Consider the following 17769-nt stretch of genomic DNA (forward strand, 5'->3'; position numbering starts at 1 on the left):
GCTTTTTTCTATTACAAGGGATGTTTACAAGTATTGCAATGACGCCATTTTATTCTCTAGGGTGTTGAAAAAAAAACAATATATAATGTTTGGGGGTTCTAAGTAATTTTCTAGCAAAAAAACATGTTTTAAACATGTAAACACCTAAATTCCAAAACGAGGCTGGTCCTTAAGTGGTTTTAACAGCTGGAAACTTCACTCAAATGTTCAGACCTGCGCTGGATTTATTTTTGAATCAGCAGGATATCTATTGATTCTATTTTCTTTTTATTCATTTAGAGGTAATTTTTTCATTCCAATATAGTTATCGACCGATGGCATCTTTTAGCATTGGAGATCAACATCTTATTCTGATTTTGTTTTTAAATCTTTCCTTATTTTCCCTTTTAATAGGGGTATATAAATTCACTTCCTCCTGTGACCACTTGGAATCGGACACTCAGGTGGGGCGCTCTGAACCTATATGGGACGCATCATTTTTCCGTTTCTAAATCAAATTTATATGCAGTTTTTTAGCAGCCTAGGTAAGATTCGCCTCCCTCCCACACCTATATACTTGTATATTCCTTATTCATATGATTTTGTTATATATGTAATGATTATTTTTGTATCTGTAATTTGCCAATATACCTACAGTCATTTATTTGTTTGTTTATGTCAAACAATCAACATGAGATTTTCATCCTTGTCTTTTTGTTATTCCTAGCATAATACACATCTTACCAGAAACTCCTGAGGAAGCTCAAAGAGCGAAACATGTTAAGTGGTATTGTCTGTATATGTGCCTTTTAGTGAAACTTACAATCTTGACACGGATGGTTCAATTTCCTCATGTTTTTTACTTTTATAATAAAAAAATTTATTTTATTGATGCTCTTATTGTGTCTTTACCTTGTTTCCATCCCTGAACACCGTTAAAGTCCTGGGGTTTGTTACCCCCCTTCCCCCATTTCTTACTATAGACAATTATTGGGATGTGGTGTTCTTTCTGATTTTTCTGTGTTAGTTGTTATTTGGAATCCAATACATCTCACCATCCAAATAACACCATTCCTACAGTAAAGAATGGAGGCGGTAACATCCTGTTATGGTGGTGTTTCTCTGCAGCAGGGACTGGAACACTTGTCAGGATAGAAGGAAAAATGGACGGGGCAAAATCCCATCAAATTCTTGAGGAACATCTGCTGCCCTCTGCCAGAAAGATGTCAATGGGAAGAAAATTTACCTTCCAACATGACAATGCCCCCAAGCACACAGCAAAAATAAGCACACAGGAGAAAAAGGTGAATGTCCTTGCATGGCCTAGTCAGAGCCCAGACTTAATCCCCATTGAAAATCTGTGGAATGACTTGAAGACTGCAGGCCACAAACGGTCACCATCAAATTTGACTGAACTTGAGCAGTTCTGCATAGAAGAGTGGACAAATATTGTAAATTTGTGATGTGAAAAGTCAGTAGAGACATATCCCAACAGACTAAAGGCTGTAATTAAAGCAAAAGGTGCTTCAACAAAATACTGACATGGGGGTAATTCTTTTTCCAACTCAGTGATTCTGTTTTTGAATTTTTTTATTTTTTCATGACATGTTGGTGTTATATCTTTCACTTGGATGTTTTACGTTGCACTAGTAGATACAGCTGGATAAAACAAAAACTCTGTCTTCATTTTAGGCTGCAAAGTAACAAAATGTGATCATTTTAAAGGGGGTGATTCTTTTCTATACCCACTGTATATGTTTTTGTTTAGGACAGGCAAGGCAATCTATAAACAGAGAATATAACAAAACAAATAATGCATTTTTTTCTACTTTAAACAGTGTTTGATCAGTATAAAAAATAAATGAATAAATAAAATAAAAATGTTGCTGTAGATAAAAAAGTCTAAATTTTATTCTATAATTTGTCCTATATAAAATGATGTTGATAATAATTATGATTTTAATACAAAGTATTGCACTGTTATTTAAAAATGTAATTTTTTTTAAATTTTACAATAAAAAAACAAAATATTATTTGTTAGAAATATAGAGATAGACAGAAAATCAGCATAAAAATAATAGCCTAGGGGAGAAGGAGTAAATTAGGGTCTGATTATGGCAAACTAAAGGCTAAAAATAGGTTAAATAGGGACAAATTGTATTTACTTTTTTTTTTACTCGTCAGGTTGCTTTAACTGACATCATATGTAGACTGAAGCTCATCCCTTTGATCTGCAGATTAATTAAACCAAGTATATACAATATAACACTGTTACTTTGTGTCTGTCTTTCATTGCTCCTAAAGTTTAGCATACATATGGTACGAGGCTCCACCCTAACCCAGCCAGAGGTCTGGGCCTAATGTGCAGAAACATTTTTTGATCCAGCCAGGGAAATGATAGTTTAGAAAATGCCGGACATTCTAGCAATAAAGTGTCAAAAAGGTAAATTTACAATATAAAATTTTCTACAGTAAATTGGTCATGGAAAGGCCAAAAGTTTTTATCTTTGTGTCCACACAGCAAGGGGTGGTTTGGGTCCCCTGTATTCATCATTGAACACCATCCAATGCGTCTGAATGGCAGGTTGGCACAGATTCGGTGTAAACTCTCACTTGGCCTTTTTTGAGTCAGAATTGTGTATTTCAATCTTCAAGCTCTGTAAAAGAAAAAGTAATAATCCATAATTTCCATCCTGTGAAGCACACAATCATAAAACCTTCTGTAAAAACCTGATGGCACAAAATGAGGTTGCTCAACATCGAAGATGCTAGTTTTTTTGGTAAGATATGGGGGAGGTATTAATATGTGAGTCTTTTTATGGGTCTACTTGTTCTGGTAGGTACAAAGCATACTCATATCTGAGGGGTACTATTGATGTGGGGAGTATGGTCTGTGTGTTCCAGACTGTTGTCTGTATTGGGTGTATCTAATGAGATTGTAGTGTGTGTAGTTGTATTATATCATCTGTGCCTATAACTTAGGTTGTAAATCACTGCTATGCTGTGGGAGACTGTATCCTGAGTTTTCTGTGATGCAGAAGTTGGCTGACGGAGTCTGGTTGCAGACAGATAAGTACCAGTGTGTGGGCCTTATTATAGGTAGGGACAGATCTCATTGCCAGATATGGATCTGTATATCTGATGTTTGTGTGGTCAATGGAGAAAATTACAGCTAGGGATGAGCTTTCACCATCAATTTCACCATCAATGGTTGTTAAGGAAGCAGCAGGTGCTGGCACCTACCACATTCTTAGCAACCAGTAATGTCTTATGGCCCCATTTATTTGCTGGCCGGGAATCCGCAGTCATATAAACAAAGAGGCAGGGATAGCTGACTGACATACTGTACATTTTCAAATATGGCCATATTAAGGCAAAGACATTGACCAGATATGGCCATGCCCATATTTGGTCAATGACATAGCTGGGTTTACCTCGTTCCTTTGCTTACATTTATCAGCAGGGACCAGAGATGTCAGTCGCAGTGAGTGTAGTGACTGGATCGCTCTTGTCTGTCGGTCTGAGAGGTCATTGATGAAGATCTGCATCGCTGGATGACGTGATTGATGGTTTTACATCATGGGACATCTCCTGGGAGTTTTTTTCCCCAGGGCAGTGCCCAGCCTCTGTGCAAAGGATTTGCAACCAAATATTAAAAAGTGAAAGTTTAATGGATGATTGTTAATCTGTCCCATTACTTTTGGTCCCTTAAAAAGTGGGAGGCACATATACAAACTGTTGTAATTCCTACACCGTTCACCTGATTTGGATGTAAATACCCTCAAATTAAAGCTGAAAGTCTGCAGTTAAAGCACATCTTGTTCATTTCATTTCAAATCCATTGTAGTGGTGTATAGAGCCAAAAAGATTAGAATTGTGTCAATGTCCCAATAGTTATGGATCTGACTGTATTTCTCAGAAAGAAACTAAGTGGATTTATATTTTTGCAAACACTGAAACTTCAGGGTTTGAATGTTGAACTTGACATCTATTTTTTTACAAGCGATGCTTAATATTCGACACTGCAGAACATATACTACATGAGTTGTGATTCAGTATTCCTAATGTTCAACATCGGTTAAGTTATAACCAATTCATTTTTGTGGTATAGTCCTTATGGACAGAATTCCCCTCCCCCTTTTCTCTTTATGTTTGTGTATCAGTTTTTTGTACAATTTTGGTTTATCATCTTTTTATATGGATTCTACATTCTTCTTCAAGATTTTTTTTTTATAGAAAGAAAGATTGGTGGGGAGCGCTAATAATAAAGTGACATAATACTACTATAAAAATATTGACAATTAATTAAATTACAATCAATGGTAAAAAAAATATATAGATAAAAAATGTGGTAAACCACTGCACACCAGCCTGCCTAATATAAACTACAAAATGAAACCTGCCCTCACACCATTCGCAAGGTCCTTATGGTGTCAGGGCAGGATTCCAGTCTACAGATTTCTCCATTGCAGCAAGCAATATCTTGCTAAAGCCTATTTGACCTTTTTTTCATTAATTAGGACAACTACATCTGGTAAGCTGACACCCATTTCTTGAGCACTTTCGGGTGACATCCCTAGGCGGTGAAGGTGTTCCACTGTTTGTTTGAATACAAGATCCAGGCACAAGATTTACTCACCTATGGACATATATGGATACACGTTTTATGTGTGTTTTATATGATATGCTATATGGTACACTATGGGACACATATGACCATCATGCTATTGTAATTTGTGAATTTAAGCACATTGGTTTACACATTATTGGTTATCATTACCATTGGACTATTTAGGCACAATACTCATTTACCAGTTATTGGTGTTTTTGGTTTCATTTTGTAGTTTATATTAGGCAGGCTGGTGTGCAGTGGTTTACCACGTTTTTTATCTATATATTTTTTGTTACCATTTATTGTAATTTAATTAACGGTCAATATTTTTATAGTAGTATTATGTCACTTTATTATTAGCGCTCCCCACCAATCTTTCTTTCTATGTGCACTAGTGATTTATCATTTAGTTTGGGGTTAGCTGCTATTTATCATTTTTCATTTTTCACTTATTACAATTAGGCACAGGATTATTGTTTTTCAATATATTTTTTATCCCTGTTTTTCCTTGATTATTAGAAGATGTATAATTGTCCTCTTTATCCCTTATTTTTGTTAATGATCTTTATTACATATCCTTAGTACATACGTTAGTTTTTGTTTTTTTGTTTTGATATTTCATTTTTAAAGGGGTTATCAGAATCAGAATACTTTATTATGGTATGTATGAGGTCAATTTATTCTAGGTTATATATTAGGTGATTTTATCATTGGATTAAATTTATAATGATATTTATTAGAATTTGATGTATTGTACATTTATTATGGGTATTTTACTCATTTCTGCAATCAACTGGCAATTGATTAGTTAATATAATTTTTAAAGCATAATTGTTATAATCATTTTTATAGTATGATTTATTCGATTTATATACATTTAATATCCTATATATGTGTGATTGGCATCATTTAATTTATTTTCATGACTGATGGGCAATAAAACAGGTAATTTATTTTACCTCAAGATGCATTTGATGTATTTGTATTCTATGGCAGTGCTTGCAGCATGTAAACTTATATTGTATTGTAGTGACGGCTCTGAGTCCCACTTAGAATGTTTTCATGTGTTCCGGGTGAAGGACCCATCCCGGCAGGTATCGGGGCTCAGGTATATTAGAAGCAGTTCTTCCAGCACCAGTCAATCCTCTTGAAAAAGTATTTTACAGATGAAACGTTGGGAGTGGAAGCTGATGCTGGGAAGAGCTTTGGATCTGCATCTCTTGAGCAGTGGAAGGGTTGTGAGCCGTCTGGAGATTTGAGCGGCTGGCCGGCTGATTACTGCATCCTGCTGCTGCTGCAAACAATCTCCACAGGAAATCATCTTTCGATCGGTTTGCTTGCAGTCTATGTGAGTATTATTTTAGTGTCTTTAATAAAATTCTCACACCATTGGAGTTCTCCTGTGCTCTTTTTATGTAACCATCTAAAGGAATTGGGAAGGGAGAGTAGAAGGAATGGCAGAGAACAGCCTAAGTACCTGACATGAGGCTTGCCTGTTCCTGGATTGTCATATGGGCCTGGTAAGTGCAAACTCTGTTTGTGGTGGAGGGAACACTTTTCGATATACAGTGGGTATAGAAAAGAATTACCCCCCTTTAAAATAATCTAATTTTGTTGCTTCACAGTCTGAAATGAAGACAGACACAGTTTTTCTTTTATCCAGCTATATTTACTAGTGCAACTTATAACATATAAGTGGAAGATATAACACCAAAATGTCAGAAAAAAAGTTTAAAAATCCAAAAACAGAATCACTGAGTTGGAAAAAGGATCACTCCCCTTATGTAAGTATTTTGTTGGACCACTTTTTGCTTTAATTAAAATTTTAAAAGTTCAGTTACATTTGATGGTGACCGTTTGTGGACTGCAGTCTTCAAGTCATTCCACAGATTTTCAATGAGGTTTTAAGTCTGGGCTCTGACTAGGCCATGCAAGGACATTCACCTTTTTCTCCTTCAACCACTGTGTGCTCATTTTTCATGTGTGCTTTCGGTCATTGTCATGTTGGAAGGTAAACCTTCTTCCCATTGACAACTTTCTGGCAGGGGGCAACAGATTTTCCTCAAGAATTTGAAGGTATTTTGCCCCATCTATTTTTCTTCTATCCTGACCAGTGCTCCAGTCCCTGCTGCAGAGAAAAAAAACCCATACCAGTATATTACCACCCCCATAACAGGATATTACCACCCCCATAACAGGATATTACCACCTCCATGCTTTACTGTAGGAATGGTATTTGGTTGGTGAGCTGCATTGGATTTCCGTGAGACATATCGTTTGGTGTTGAGGCCAAATAATTCAATTTTAATCTCATCTGACCAGAATACCTTTTTCCATGTGGCCTCAGAATCTTCAAGGTGCATTTAAGGTGGTAAAAATGAGTCTAAAATTGAGTTATGTGGCCTCAACACCAATCCTTGTGAGGATAGAAGGTAAAATGGATGGGGCAAAATACTGTCAAATTCTTGAAGAAAATCTGCTGCCCTCTGCCAGAAAATTGTCAATGGAAAAAAGGTTTACCTTCCAACATGACAATGACCCAAAGCACACAGCAACAATGAGCACACAGTGGTTGAAGGAGAAAAAGGTGAATGTCCTTGCATGGCCTAGTCAGAGCCCAACTGAAAATCTGTGGAATGACTTGAAGACTACAGGCCACAAATGGTCACCATCAAATTTAACTGAACTTGAGCAGATCTGCAAAGAAGAGTGGGCACATATGGCAAAGTCTAGATGTGCAAAGTTAGTAGAGACATATCCCAACAGACTAAAGGCTGTAATTAAAGCAAAATGTGGTCCAACAAAATACTGACACAGGGAGGGTGATCCTTTTTCCAACTCAGTGATTTTATTTTTTAATTTTTTTTTTCTGACATGTTGGTGTTATATCTTTCACTTGGATGTTATACGTTGCACTAGTAAATACAGCTGGATAAAACAAAAACTGTATCTGTCTTCATTATTTTGAAGGGGGTGATTTTTTTATATACCCCCTGTAACTAACTCAAGCACATGGGAAGAAGTACTTGTAGGAGGAAATTGTTAGACAACACTCCATTGGACTTTGTATTGGGTTGGGCATGTGTTGAATTTTTTAATTAATTTTTTCATGGTGGATTCCTTTGTCATTTTGATATGCACATTCACTTGAAGAGTGGATTATGTCAGCACTGATTTATTATTTTAACACGGTTTTTTGTGTATTTAATACTGACTATCACATAACCATCACAGTACACCAGACTGTATGCGAGATTTGCATCTACCTGTGTGTGTCTAGCCAGCTATGTTTTGGGTGAGTCTCCCTATAGAGATAGCTGGAGGTAAGAGTCTGTGAGTGGAAGTAATATTGCAGGAAGGCTGTGAAAAATATTCAGCCAGCATACAGAGCTAGCTGCATCCTTTACCAAAGATCATTCAATGTGCTCTCTACAAGGAGTATTGTGTCTTCCTGAGTGGCCTTTGTAAAATTTTCATGAGCTGATCATCCTACAACACCTTCATGTCACATTACAGTGTGGATCCAACCCCACTGACTTATGTTGAATTTGCTTCCAAGACTGTGTTGTCTTCTTCTTGCTTTGTCAAACATTACATTTCTACATTATAGGCATCCTTCTCTCTTATGCAGTGATTTCTTTACTTTATGTGTAGTGCCATGTTTGTGTCATAAAACTCCACAAATGTTTCCTACACAACGTAATTTTTACTTTCCTAGCACCTAATCATGGCAACATACAATTCCTCCCTCTTGTTTTGAGCCATTTACTAGGATGGGAGCAGAGTTCTGTACCATTTGATTTTTCATTATCTCGGGTCCTCAGGGGTTAGGTTAGGGCAAAATTTATTGGCATATGTATGCTGCCAGTTAAATGTCAGGAAAGAAAAACCGTGGTAAGTACGAAACAATTTTCCATGTATCTCACATGTGAACACTTTCAGAAGGTCCATTTGTTGACAGCAATGGGTGTAATAGTTACTGTATTTGCAAAACAACTCCCAGCTGTCATTTTGACAGGTGGGTATTGCCGACACATGTGAGGGAGTGAGGCAGAAGAACTGGGCATACTACACACACCCTGTATACTTCATTGATGTGATGTGTAGCACCCCACATCCAAAACTGTTTTATTAATAGGCTGAATTAATTGAAGTCTGAACATACTATTATTACAATCTGCAGTAGTACGTTGCATTACCTACATATCTGTAGATGGATCAACAAGGTCCCATGTGTAAACTTGGTCTTCTGTATTTAATTTCAACATTTAAAGGAACTGCAGGAAACAAATAAGGATGTAGCTTTCTGTAACTGATAAAGAAATGAACCTGATTATTAAAATATAACACAGGCCTGAGTCAATCAACAGTTCCCTCTTGTGTCATGAACTCTCCAAGATCTTTCGAGATAGCTAAAATAAACTCAAACTCAATCTTTCTAAAACTAAGCTTGTAATGTTTCCTCCTCCCCGATCCCCTCCCCCCATGACTTTACCATTGAGATCAACAACACAGCCATTGATCCCTTCACACATACCAGGGTGCTGGGTGTAATCCTAGACTCTGATTTCTCCTTTGGGCCCCACAACTAATCACTGGCTAAATCTTACCGCCTTAACCTCCGCAACATTTACAGAATTCGCCCCTTCCTGACTAGCGACACAACAAAACAACTTATTCATGGCTTGGTTATATCCCGCCTTGACTACTGCAACTCCCTTTTCACTGGCTACCATTATACAGGCTATCCCCCTTCAGTCTATTATGAATGCTGCTGCTAGACTTATACACCTTACTAACCAATCCATGACTGCTGCCCCTCTCTGCCAATCTCTTCACTGGATTCCACTAGTCCAAAATTCATAATACTAACCACAAAGTCATCCACAACATCACCCCCAGCTACATCACCAACCTTATCTGCAGATATTGCCCAAATCTTCCTCTCTGTTCCTCCCAAGACCTCCTGCTCTCTAGCTCCATTGTTACCTTTTCCCATGTTTGCCTCCAGGACTTTTCCAGAATCTCTCCCATCCCCTGGAACTCCCTACCCCAATGTGTCCGGTCAGCTCCTACCCTGTCTGCCTTTAGGCGATCCCTGAAAACTCATTTATTCAGGGAAGCCTACCCCACCTCCATCTAAAAACTGTACTTGAGTCACTTCCATCAGATCATCCCCCGCAGCTATTACCTTTTGTACAGGCTCCCCCTCCCTTTAGATTGTAAGCTCCATGATCAGGGCCCTCCTACTCCTTCTGTATTGAACTGTATTGTAATTGTACTGTCACTCTTTATATTGTAAAGCGCTGTGCAAACTGTTGACGCTATATAAATCTGGAATAATAATAACAATAATAATAATAAATCAGGATACTTGCAATATGCACCAAGCACACATTTCTTTCAGTCATTCTATTCATCCAACACTTTCTACTCCAGTTTTACTTTCTTTGACACATCCCATTTTTTTCAATTTTCTGCAGATTTTCCCATTTACAACTCATTGACCAGTATATTGAGGGCTCAGGAATCAGTTGGCTGTGGTCTCTCCTGGCCCACCCTCCAATCACTTTGGAAGGATGGTCGGTGCCCTGCCTCAACCCCGGTTGAGACGGTTATATCTCACACCCTAGCAGATCCCATTGCTGGTGACTCTTCTTGACTTTTGGGCTATTTTGTAAGTAGCTTCTCCATTCAAAGTAGACAATTTGGACATTTCTGATACGATTTTCTCTATTGGCCGGAGGTTCCACATGTATCAATATTTATGATATTCCTTTGTTTTTCTCAGTTAAATCATGCATCCCATCCCTGATGACTGGCAAGAAGCCAAGAAACGCGTCAGGTTCGCAAACTAAGGATGCCCTATCAAGCCTAAATCATATCCCTGACATTTATCAATTTTTTATCGAGTTTTCTCATTTCATGCGATTTTGTGATTTTGATTGGCGATTTTAATTCATGTATTTCTGTTATGAATTGCATATATGTATGTCCATTGATTTGTTTACACTACTGAGTTTCCTTGATTGTTACTGCTAAATATGCTTATATATCAATTCATGCGATTATGTCTGTATTTATACTACTTTATTGGTACTGTAGGCATCAAAATCATGGACTTGACTATAAATTAAATCCAATCATTTTACCTACTCGCATGTATTCATTATTATACTTTCAATTGACATGCTTCATTTAAAGTCCCACTTGCCCCTCTTTTTTTTTCTTTATACAGGATGCTTGCAATGTTTTACTACCATGACCATCTGGTATCATGTGTTAAAGTTATCCTGTACTTTGGTTGTTGTCTATCTATAGTGTGGCATCCCATACTGGCAATCTATTCCAATTAGTTATGCTGATGTCTAATGTCTACTGTTGGCCAATCCTGTATGTGCTTTCTACACTGTATAAATACACATAAATGATTTATATAAAAATATAAATAACACCTTTTGGGCATCCTCCTGTGGAGAAGGTCCCTACACATGTACAGTATGTTCCAATAAAACGTCTTTCTCGTTCACCATAAGACAAGTGGTCTTGTCTGAATTCCACAACAAACAGTCCCTGCCATTTATTTGCTGAAGTCAGTCTGCCCATCCCTACGCCTTCTCTCCTCTGAGCCACCTAGATTACCACTCCACCTTCTTGTCTGATGTCATTACAAAGGGCAATGTCCTGACAAAACAATAATAATACTCCAAAAGCCGCACATAAAATTACACACAAATACCCATCAGATTCATCACTCATCGGAAATGTCAGACTTGCATTTCTGAAGGTCTATAAATGATTGTGGTACAACTTCTTGTCTTGACACAACAGATAGCCAGAAACAGTATACCTTGGAATTGTATAGTAATATGAGGGGTGACAATTTAATTATTGGAATGGCCGCGGCGTAGCACTATGGTGGCGAGTCACACAGCCATTCCTGATCGAGCATTTTCTGACATGTTCTAACTTGCACTCTCCTGGTGTGACACGTGTGTGCGGTACAATGTTGGCAGAAAATGAGTGACAGGAATCTGGAGTAGTGGATATACATCAAATTTTATGTGAAAATTGGTAAAAGTGCAAGTGAAACTTTAGCCCTATTTACAACAGGCTTATGGTGAACATTCCATAAAGAAATCAAGTGTTTTTGAATGGTATAGATGGTTTAAGGAGGGGCGGGAAGATGACACAAGACGTGGGCAGCCAAAAGCACAAAGGACAGATGCAAATGTGGAAAATGAAAAGATTACAGGAATATGTTTGGAGGAAAAGACCGGAACTTTGGCCTGACAAGTGGACCACGACAGTGCTCCACCATGACACTCCTCCACAAGTGGTCCACCACGACAATGCTCCTGCACATGATGAGTTCAAGTGATTGCAAAGCTTTGATTATTTAAAAAAAAAATATAACAGACATGTCATACTTACCTCCACTGTGCATCTCGCTTTGCACAGAGTGGCCCCGAACACCATCTTCTGGGGTCCCTCGGTGGCTCTCGTGGCTCCTCCCCACATCAGATAACCCCCTAGGAGAAGCGCTCTCCCGGGGGGGTTTCCTTGCAGGCCCACTCCCGAGTCCATCATTCGGCGTTCATAGCCACTGAATGTATGACTCGGCCCCGCCCCCGGCACCATTGGATTTGATTGACAGCAGTGGGAGCCAATAGCTCAGTGCTATCAATTAAGCAACCATCTGACCATGAATAAACTTCTTGATCCCCTTCAGTCCGGTTTTCGCCCTCAACACTCCACGGAAACTGCTCTCCTTAAACTCTCAAATGACCTACTAATGGCTAAAGCCAATGGACACTATTCTGTACTACTTCTCCTGGATCTCTCTGCTGCCTTTGACACAGTGGACCACCCCCTCCTCCTCAAAAAACTCCACTCCTTTGGTCTCCGTGACTGTACTCTTCGCTGGTTTTCATCCTACCTATCCCACCGCTCCTTCAGTGTCACTTACAACTCTACTTCCTCCTCTCCTCTTCCTTTTTCCGTTGGGGTCCCCCAAGGTTCTGTTGTCGGACCTCTCCTTTTCTCAATCTACACCACCTCCTTGGGTCAGTTGATTGCCTCCCACGGCTTTAAATATCATCTCTACGCTGATGACACCCAAATCTATCTCTCCACCCCCCAGCTCTCTCCATCTGTCTCCTCACGCATTACCAACTTATTAGCAGACATATCAGCCTGGATGTCACATCACTTTCTCAAACTCAACCTATCCAAAACCGAGCTCATGATATTTCCTCCCTCACGTGCCACTTCCCCTGATCTCCCTGTCAAGATCAACGGCTCAACTATCAACCCATCTCCCCACGCCAAGGTCCTAGGTGTAATCCTGGACTCTGAACTAACCTTTCGACCCCACATTCTATCACTATCAAAAACTTGCCGCCTCTGTCTTCGCAACATCTCCAAGATACACCCCTTCCTATCCAATGACACCACAAAGCTTCTAATCCACTCCCTGGTCATCTCCCGCCTTGACTACTGCAACTCCCTCCTCATTGGTTTACCTCTAAACAGGCTATCCCCACTTCAGTCCATCATGAACGCTGCGGCCAGGCTCATCCACCACACAAACCGCTCAGCGTCTGCTACACCCCTCTGCCAATCCCTCCATTGGCTGCCACTCAGTCACTGAATTAAATTCAAGATACTAACTATAACTTACAAAGCCATCCACAACCTGGCCCCTAGCTACATCTCTAACCTAGTCACAAAATACCAACCTAATCGTTCTCTTCGCTCCTCCCAAGACCTCCTGCTCTCAAACTCCCTTGTCACCTCATCCCATGCTCGCCTTCAGGACTTCTCCAGAGCCTCCCCCATCCTCTGGAATGCTCTTCCCCAATCTGTCCGATTTTCTCCTACTTTATCCACTTTCAGACGATCCCTGAAAACTGATCTCTTCAGAGAAGCCTATCTGGCCCCCACCTAACAACTGTACATTTATCTTCTCAATCAGCACATCCCCCACAGTTATTACCTCTTGTATCTCTTGACCTTCCCTCTTAGATTGTAAGCTCTAAGGAGCAGGGCCCTCTGATTCCTACTGTATCAAATTGTATTGTATTTGTACTGTCTACCCTCAAGTTGTAAAGCGCTACGTAAACTGTTGGTGCTATATAAATACTGTATAATAATAATAATATCAATCTATCCAATCAAGAGCCGAGAACCCTGGGCAGAGGGACAGCACGTTCCCGCTGAGTGAAGTTCCAGGGCTCAGGTAAGTAAAACGGGGGGCTGGGGGGCCGGTCACTGCCAGGTGTTTTTTCACCTTAATGCATAGGATGTATTAAGATGAAATAAAACACAAGGCTTACAACCCCTTTAAGTGTTCATGAGTTTCTGCCCTAGAAATCCATTCCAGAACTTGACCAACCACCGTATTCCCCTGACTTAGTACCTTGTGGCTTTTGGCTGTTTCTAAAATAAAAAAAAATGCCCTAAAAGAATACAGATTTGATGACATTCTGAAGATGAGAATTATCTCTGGTGAATAGGATGTAGAATCCCAGTAAATATTCTGCAGACAATTTATATATTCCTTCACTTGTAACTGAAGTGTAGGTCGGGGCAAAATGAAAAAAAAAAAAAAAAAACAAACATGCAGTACATCTGTGTAACATTTGCACACTTTTCCTATTTTATCTATGTAAAGTAATTCTACAAGTACAGAAATACACCTGGTGATCTTCCAAAAATGCACTCAGGTCCCAAGTACTGTTCTGGGCTGACAACATGGACTGGGTGTTGTCAGTCCTGCCCAGGTTTCTCTTGACACCCACTCTCCCATCTCCACAACATAAAGAGGTTGTTATTCTGTAGTCCCAGGATAGGGACTGGAAGGGCTCATTACTCTCCTGAGATAGCACAGGAACTGAGCATTGGACACAGGACTACAATACATTTCTGACAAGATTTACAGGTATTTTTTGTACTTATCAAGAGCAAATCACTTTCATTTGTATACTTAACAGACCAAAGGGAGCAAAAAGAGAAGACTAGAAATGTCTGGAGTGCTGAATCAGGAGTGTATACCGAGAGTCCTCTTTGTTCTATGAGCTGGCTAACCCATGGTAATATAATAGAAAAGTGGATTGTGCTAACTACTGTGTATGATACCACTGCTGAAATATGCAAAAATAGAATATCTATCCTATGTAGTGTGCTTTTCTGTATCAATTAATATTGTGTCAAAAATATACTGTCCACTTGGGGTTTACTAGTGACAAAATAATATTCCAAAAAAATATTTAATGTGCTAAAAAAATGACAAATATTTAAAAATGTGCAATGTGCCAATGTTACTTAGTGACCATCAAATATCACATATCAACATTCATATATAATACTTGCTGCAAACAATGTGCTCAGCATGTGCAAAAACACTACAGCCCACTAGATGTCCTCAGTGGGTAATTACTTCTGTGCAATGACGTAGGTGCTACCAAAAGCTATTTAAAAAATTATTACTAAACAATGTGCCAATATTACTAACAAAATATCACATATCAACATGCATATCTACTACATAGTGCAAAAAAATAATTATATGTCCTTGACATTTGCAGAAACACCACAGTACACTGGATGTCTTCAGTGAGTGATCACTTCTGTGCAATGATGTTCCTTTTCAGTATATTGTCCTCCTAATTCACCACTTATGGGGACTTCACCACCACCTCATGTAATGGCCACTCACCAGATGTAGTAAGAATAAACGCCTTTGGTTCATTAAGGATAACCAGTCTGTTTGTGATGGTCCAATAGCAGCCTTTCCAAGCAATGTATTAGTATCTCTTGCTCTGTTCAGTGCTCATAAAGACATATGGATAGCCATCATGGTATAGTATGTCATTTCATTTTATTAAAAAAGTTAAAAACATAGTAAAACTCACATGTTATGGTGCCCTTAAGCCGGCACCAAGCAAATCCAGCAGTTATTGCATGAGGTGGTGGTGAAGTCACCATAAGTGGTGAATTAGGAGGATAATATACTGAAAAGGAATGTCATTGCACAGAAGTGATCACTCACTGAAGACATCCAGTGTACTGTGGTGTTTCTGCAAATGTCAAGGACATATAATTATTATTTTTTTGCACTATGTAGTACATATGCATGTTGATATGTGATATTTTGTTAGTAATATTGGCACATTGTTTAGTAATAATTTTTTAAATAGCTTTTGGTAGCACCTACGTCATTGCACAGAAGTAATTACCCACTGAGGACATCTAGTGGGCTGTAGTGTTTTTGCACATGCTGAGCACATTTTTGCAGCAAGTATTATATATGAATGTTGATATGTGATATTTGATGGTCACTAAGTAACATTGGCACATTGCACATTTTTTAATATTTGTCATTTTTTAGCACTTTAAATATTTTTTTGGAATATTATTTTGTCACTAGTAAACACTAAGTGGACAGTATATTTTTGACACAATATTAATTGATACAGAAAAGCACACTACATAGGATAGATATTCTATTTTTGCATATTTCAGCAGTGGTATCATACACAGTAGTTAGCGCAATCCACTTTTATATTATATTGATACCATTTTTGTGTAGGCTTACATGATTGCAGCAAACTAGTATATTTTTAGTTTTGTTTTTTTTTTTTTTTCAATCTTTATTTATCAAACATTTTTACAAAATTTTTATATAAAACATATACACATACATACATACATACATCTACACAGAAAAAAAATAAATCATGGTGTATAGGGGCATTCACAATTAATATTCAGATCATTTTATATATCCCCATGATCTATACTAGCATCATCTATATACATTTCTGGATATAATTCGTTACTCTATCTTTGCACGGCCCCTATATCTACCACACAATACTATCCCAGTACCCCCCATCCATACCCATCATACACCCTCAACCAATCCTCTTACACAACACCACTCAGCTAACCGAAAAGCAAACAAAAAAAAAAAAAAAAAAGAAAAAAAAAAAAAAAATTTCTCCAATTCAGAAGAACTCTCCCCCCTTCTCCAACTCTTCATCACAATATTTGCTCTATCTTTATCCCCTTTTTCTCGTTCCCCTATCGCGGCGAGGTTCTAGACTCTTCCCACGCTCTTCCTGTACATACTCATCTCCTTCCCTCTAATATCATCCTCTCCTCTAAGGATCGCATCACTCCCATTTCACATTCCCATTCTTTTATGGAGGGGGCTTTTTTATTTTTCCAATTTCTAGCTATGACGGTACGTGCCGCAGTTATATAGTACTTCAAAGTTCCCTTTTTTATATTTTTTATTGATCCAGGGATCATTGACAATATCGCCACATATATATCTGATTGTATCTTTACCCCGGTTGTAGCCCTGTATATTTTAAATACCTTTTCCCAAAATGCTTGAATTTCTGGACAAAAATACCAGATATGCGACATTGAGCCTTTTGCTACTTCACATCTCCAACATCCGTCTGTATTATCTGAATTTATTTTGTTCATATCAACTGGGCATTTATACCACCTGGCTAGTATTTTGTAATTTCTTTCTTGATGCCTAGTAGAGATTGATAATTTATGAGTTACTGTAATTGCTTTTTCCCATTTAGCTCTAGGGATAACCATCCCGAGTTCCTCCTCCCATTTTTTTATGTATTATAACCCTTCCTCCTTGTTTTCTGAAATTAAATATTTATACACAACAGATAAGATATGTGTGGGTCTATGTTTCTGTAACAGTATTTTTTCTAACCCTAACAATGGTCTATTCATTATGGACTCCTTCGTCAAAGATGAAATGTATTGCTGGAGTTGTCCATGCTGAAACCATTTCTTTCTATATTCGGTACCAAGGGCCTCCAATGGGGGGAGTTTATTTTCTTCCATTATTTCCACTATCCTTGTATCATCCCTCCTTTGCCACTTTAGGAAGGTCTTGGCTTTAAAAGCAAGTGGGAATTCCGGGTTGCTAAAGAGGGGGGTCATTGGACCTCTCAATGTAGATCCTATCCCCCTTTTTATCAAATCGTCCCACACTTTCAAGGTTGATACGACCAAGGAGAGCATATCCCCTTCCCGGGGTCTATATTCCCTCTTAATCCAAGGTAATGATTTCAGTTTTATGTCTGTGACTTCTTCTTCCAGTTTCACCCACTGTTTGTTGTCCATATTATGGAACC

At 38.5% G+C, this 17769-nt stretch overlaps 1 protein-coding gene across 4 annotated transcripts in view; it reads right to left on the reverse strand.

Moving 5' to 3' along the window:
- Positions 1–1866: 1866 nt before the first annotated feature.
- Positions 1867–17769, reverse strand: part of LOC141106563 (NACHT, LRR and PYD domains-containing protein 3-like) — a 92366-nt gene continuing 76463 nt past the window's right edge. For 3 of the 4 annotated variants that reach the window (XM_073597431.1, XM_073597433.1, XM_073597429.1), the window contains 2 exons: positions 8791–8903; positions 1867–2636 (listed from right to left, as the gene is read on the reverse strand). In XM_073597431.1, the coding sequence (XP_073453532.1) occupies positions 8810–8903 (94 nt within the window). In that variant the 3' untranslated portion in view covers positions 1867–2636; positions 8791–8809. The remainder of the gene's footprint in view (positions 2637–8790; positions 8904–17769) is intronic. The other variant, XM_073597430.1, reaches the window with a different exon arrangement.

Source organism: Aquarana catesbeiana, linkage group LG08, assembly GCF_042186555.1.
Source record: "Aquarana catesbeiana isolate 2022-GZ linkage group LG08, ASM4218655v1, whole genome shotgun sequence".
Lineage (NCBI taxonomy): Eukaryota > Metazoa > Chordata > Amphibia > Anura > Ranidae > Aquarana > Aquarana catesbeiana.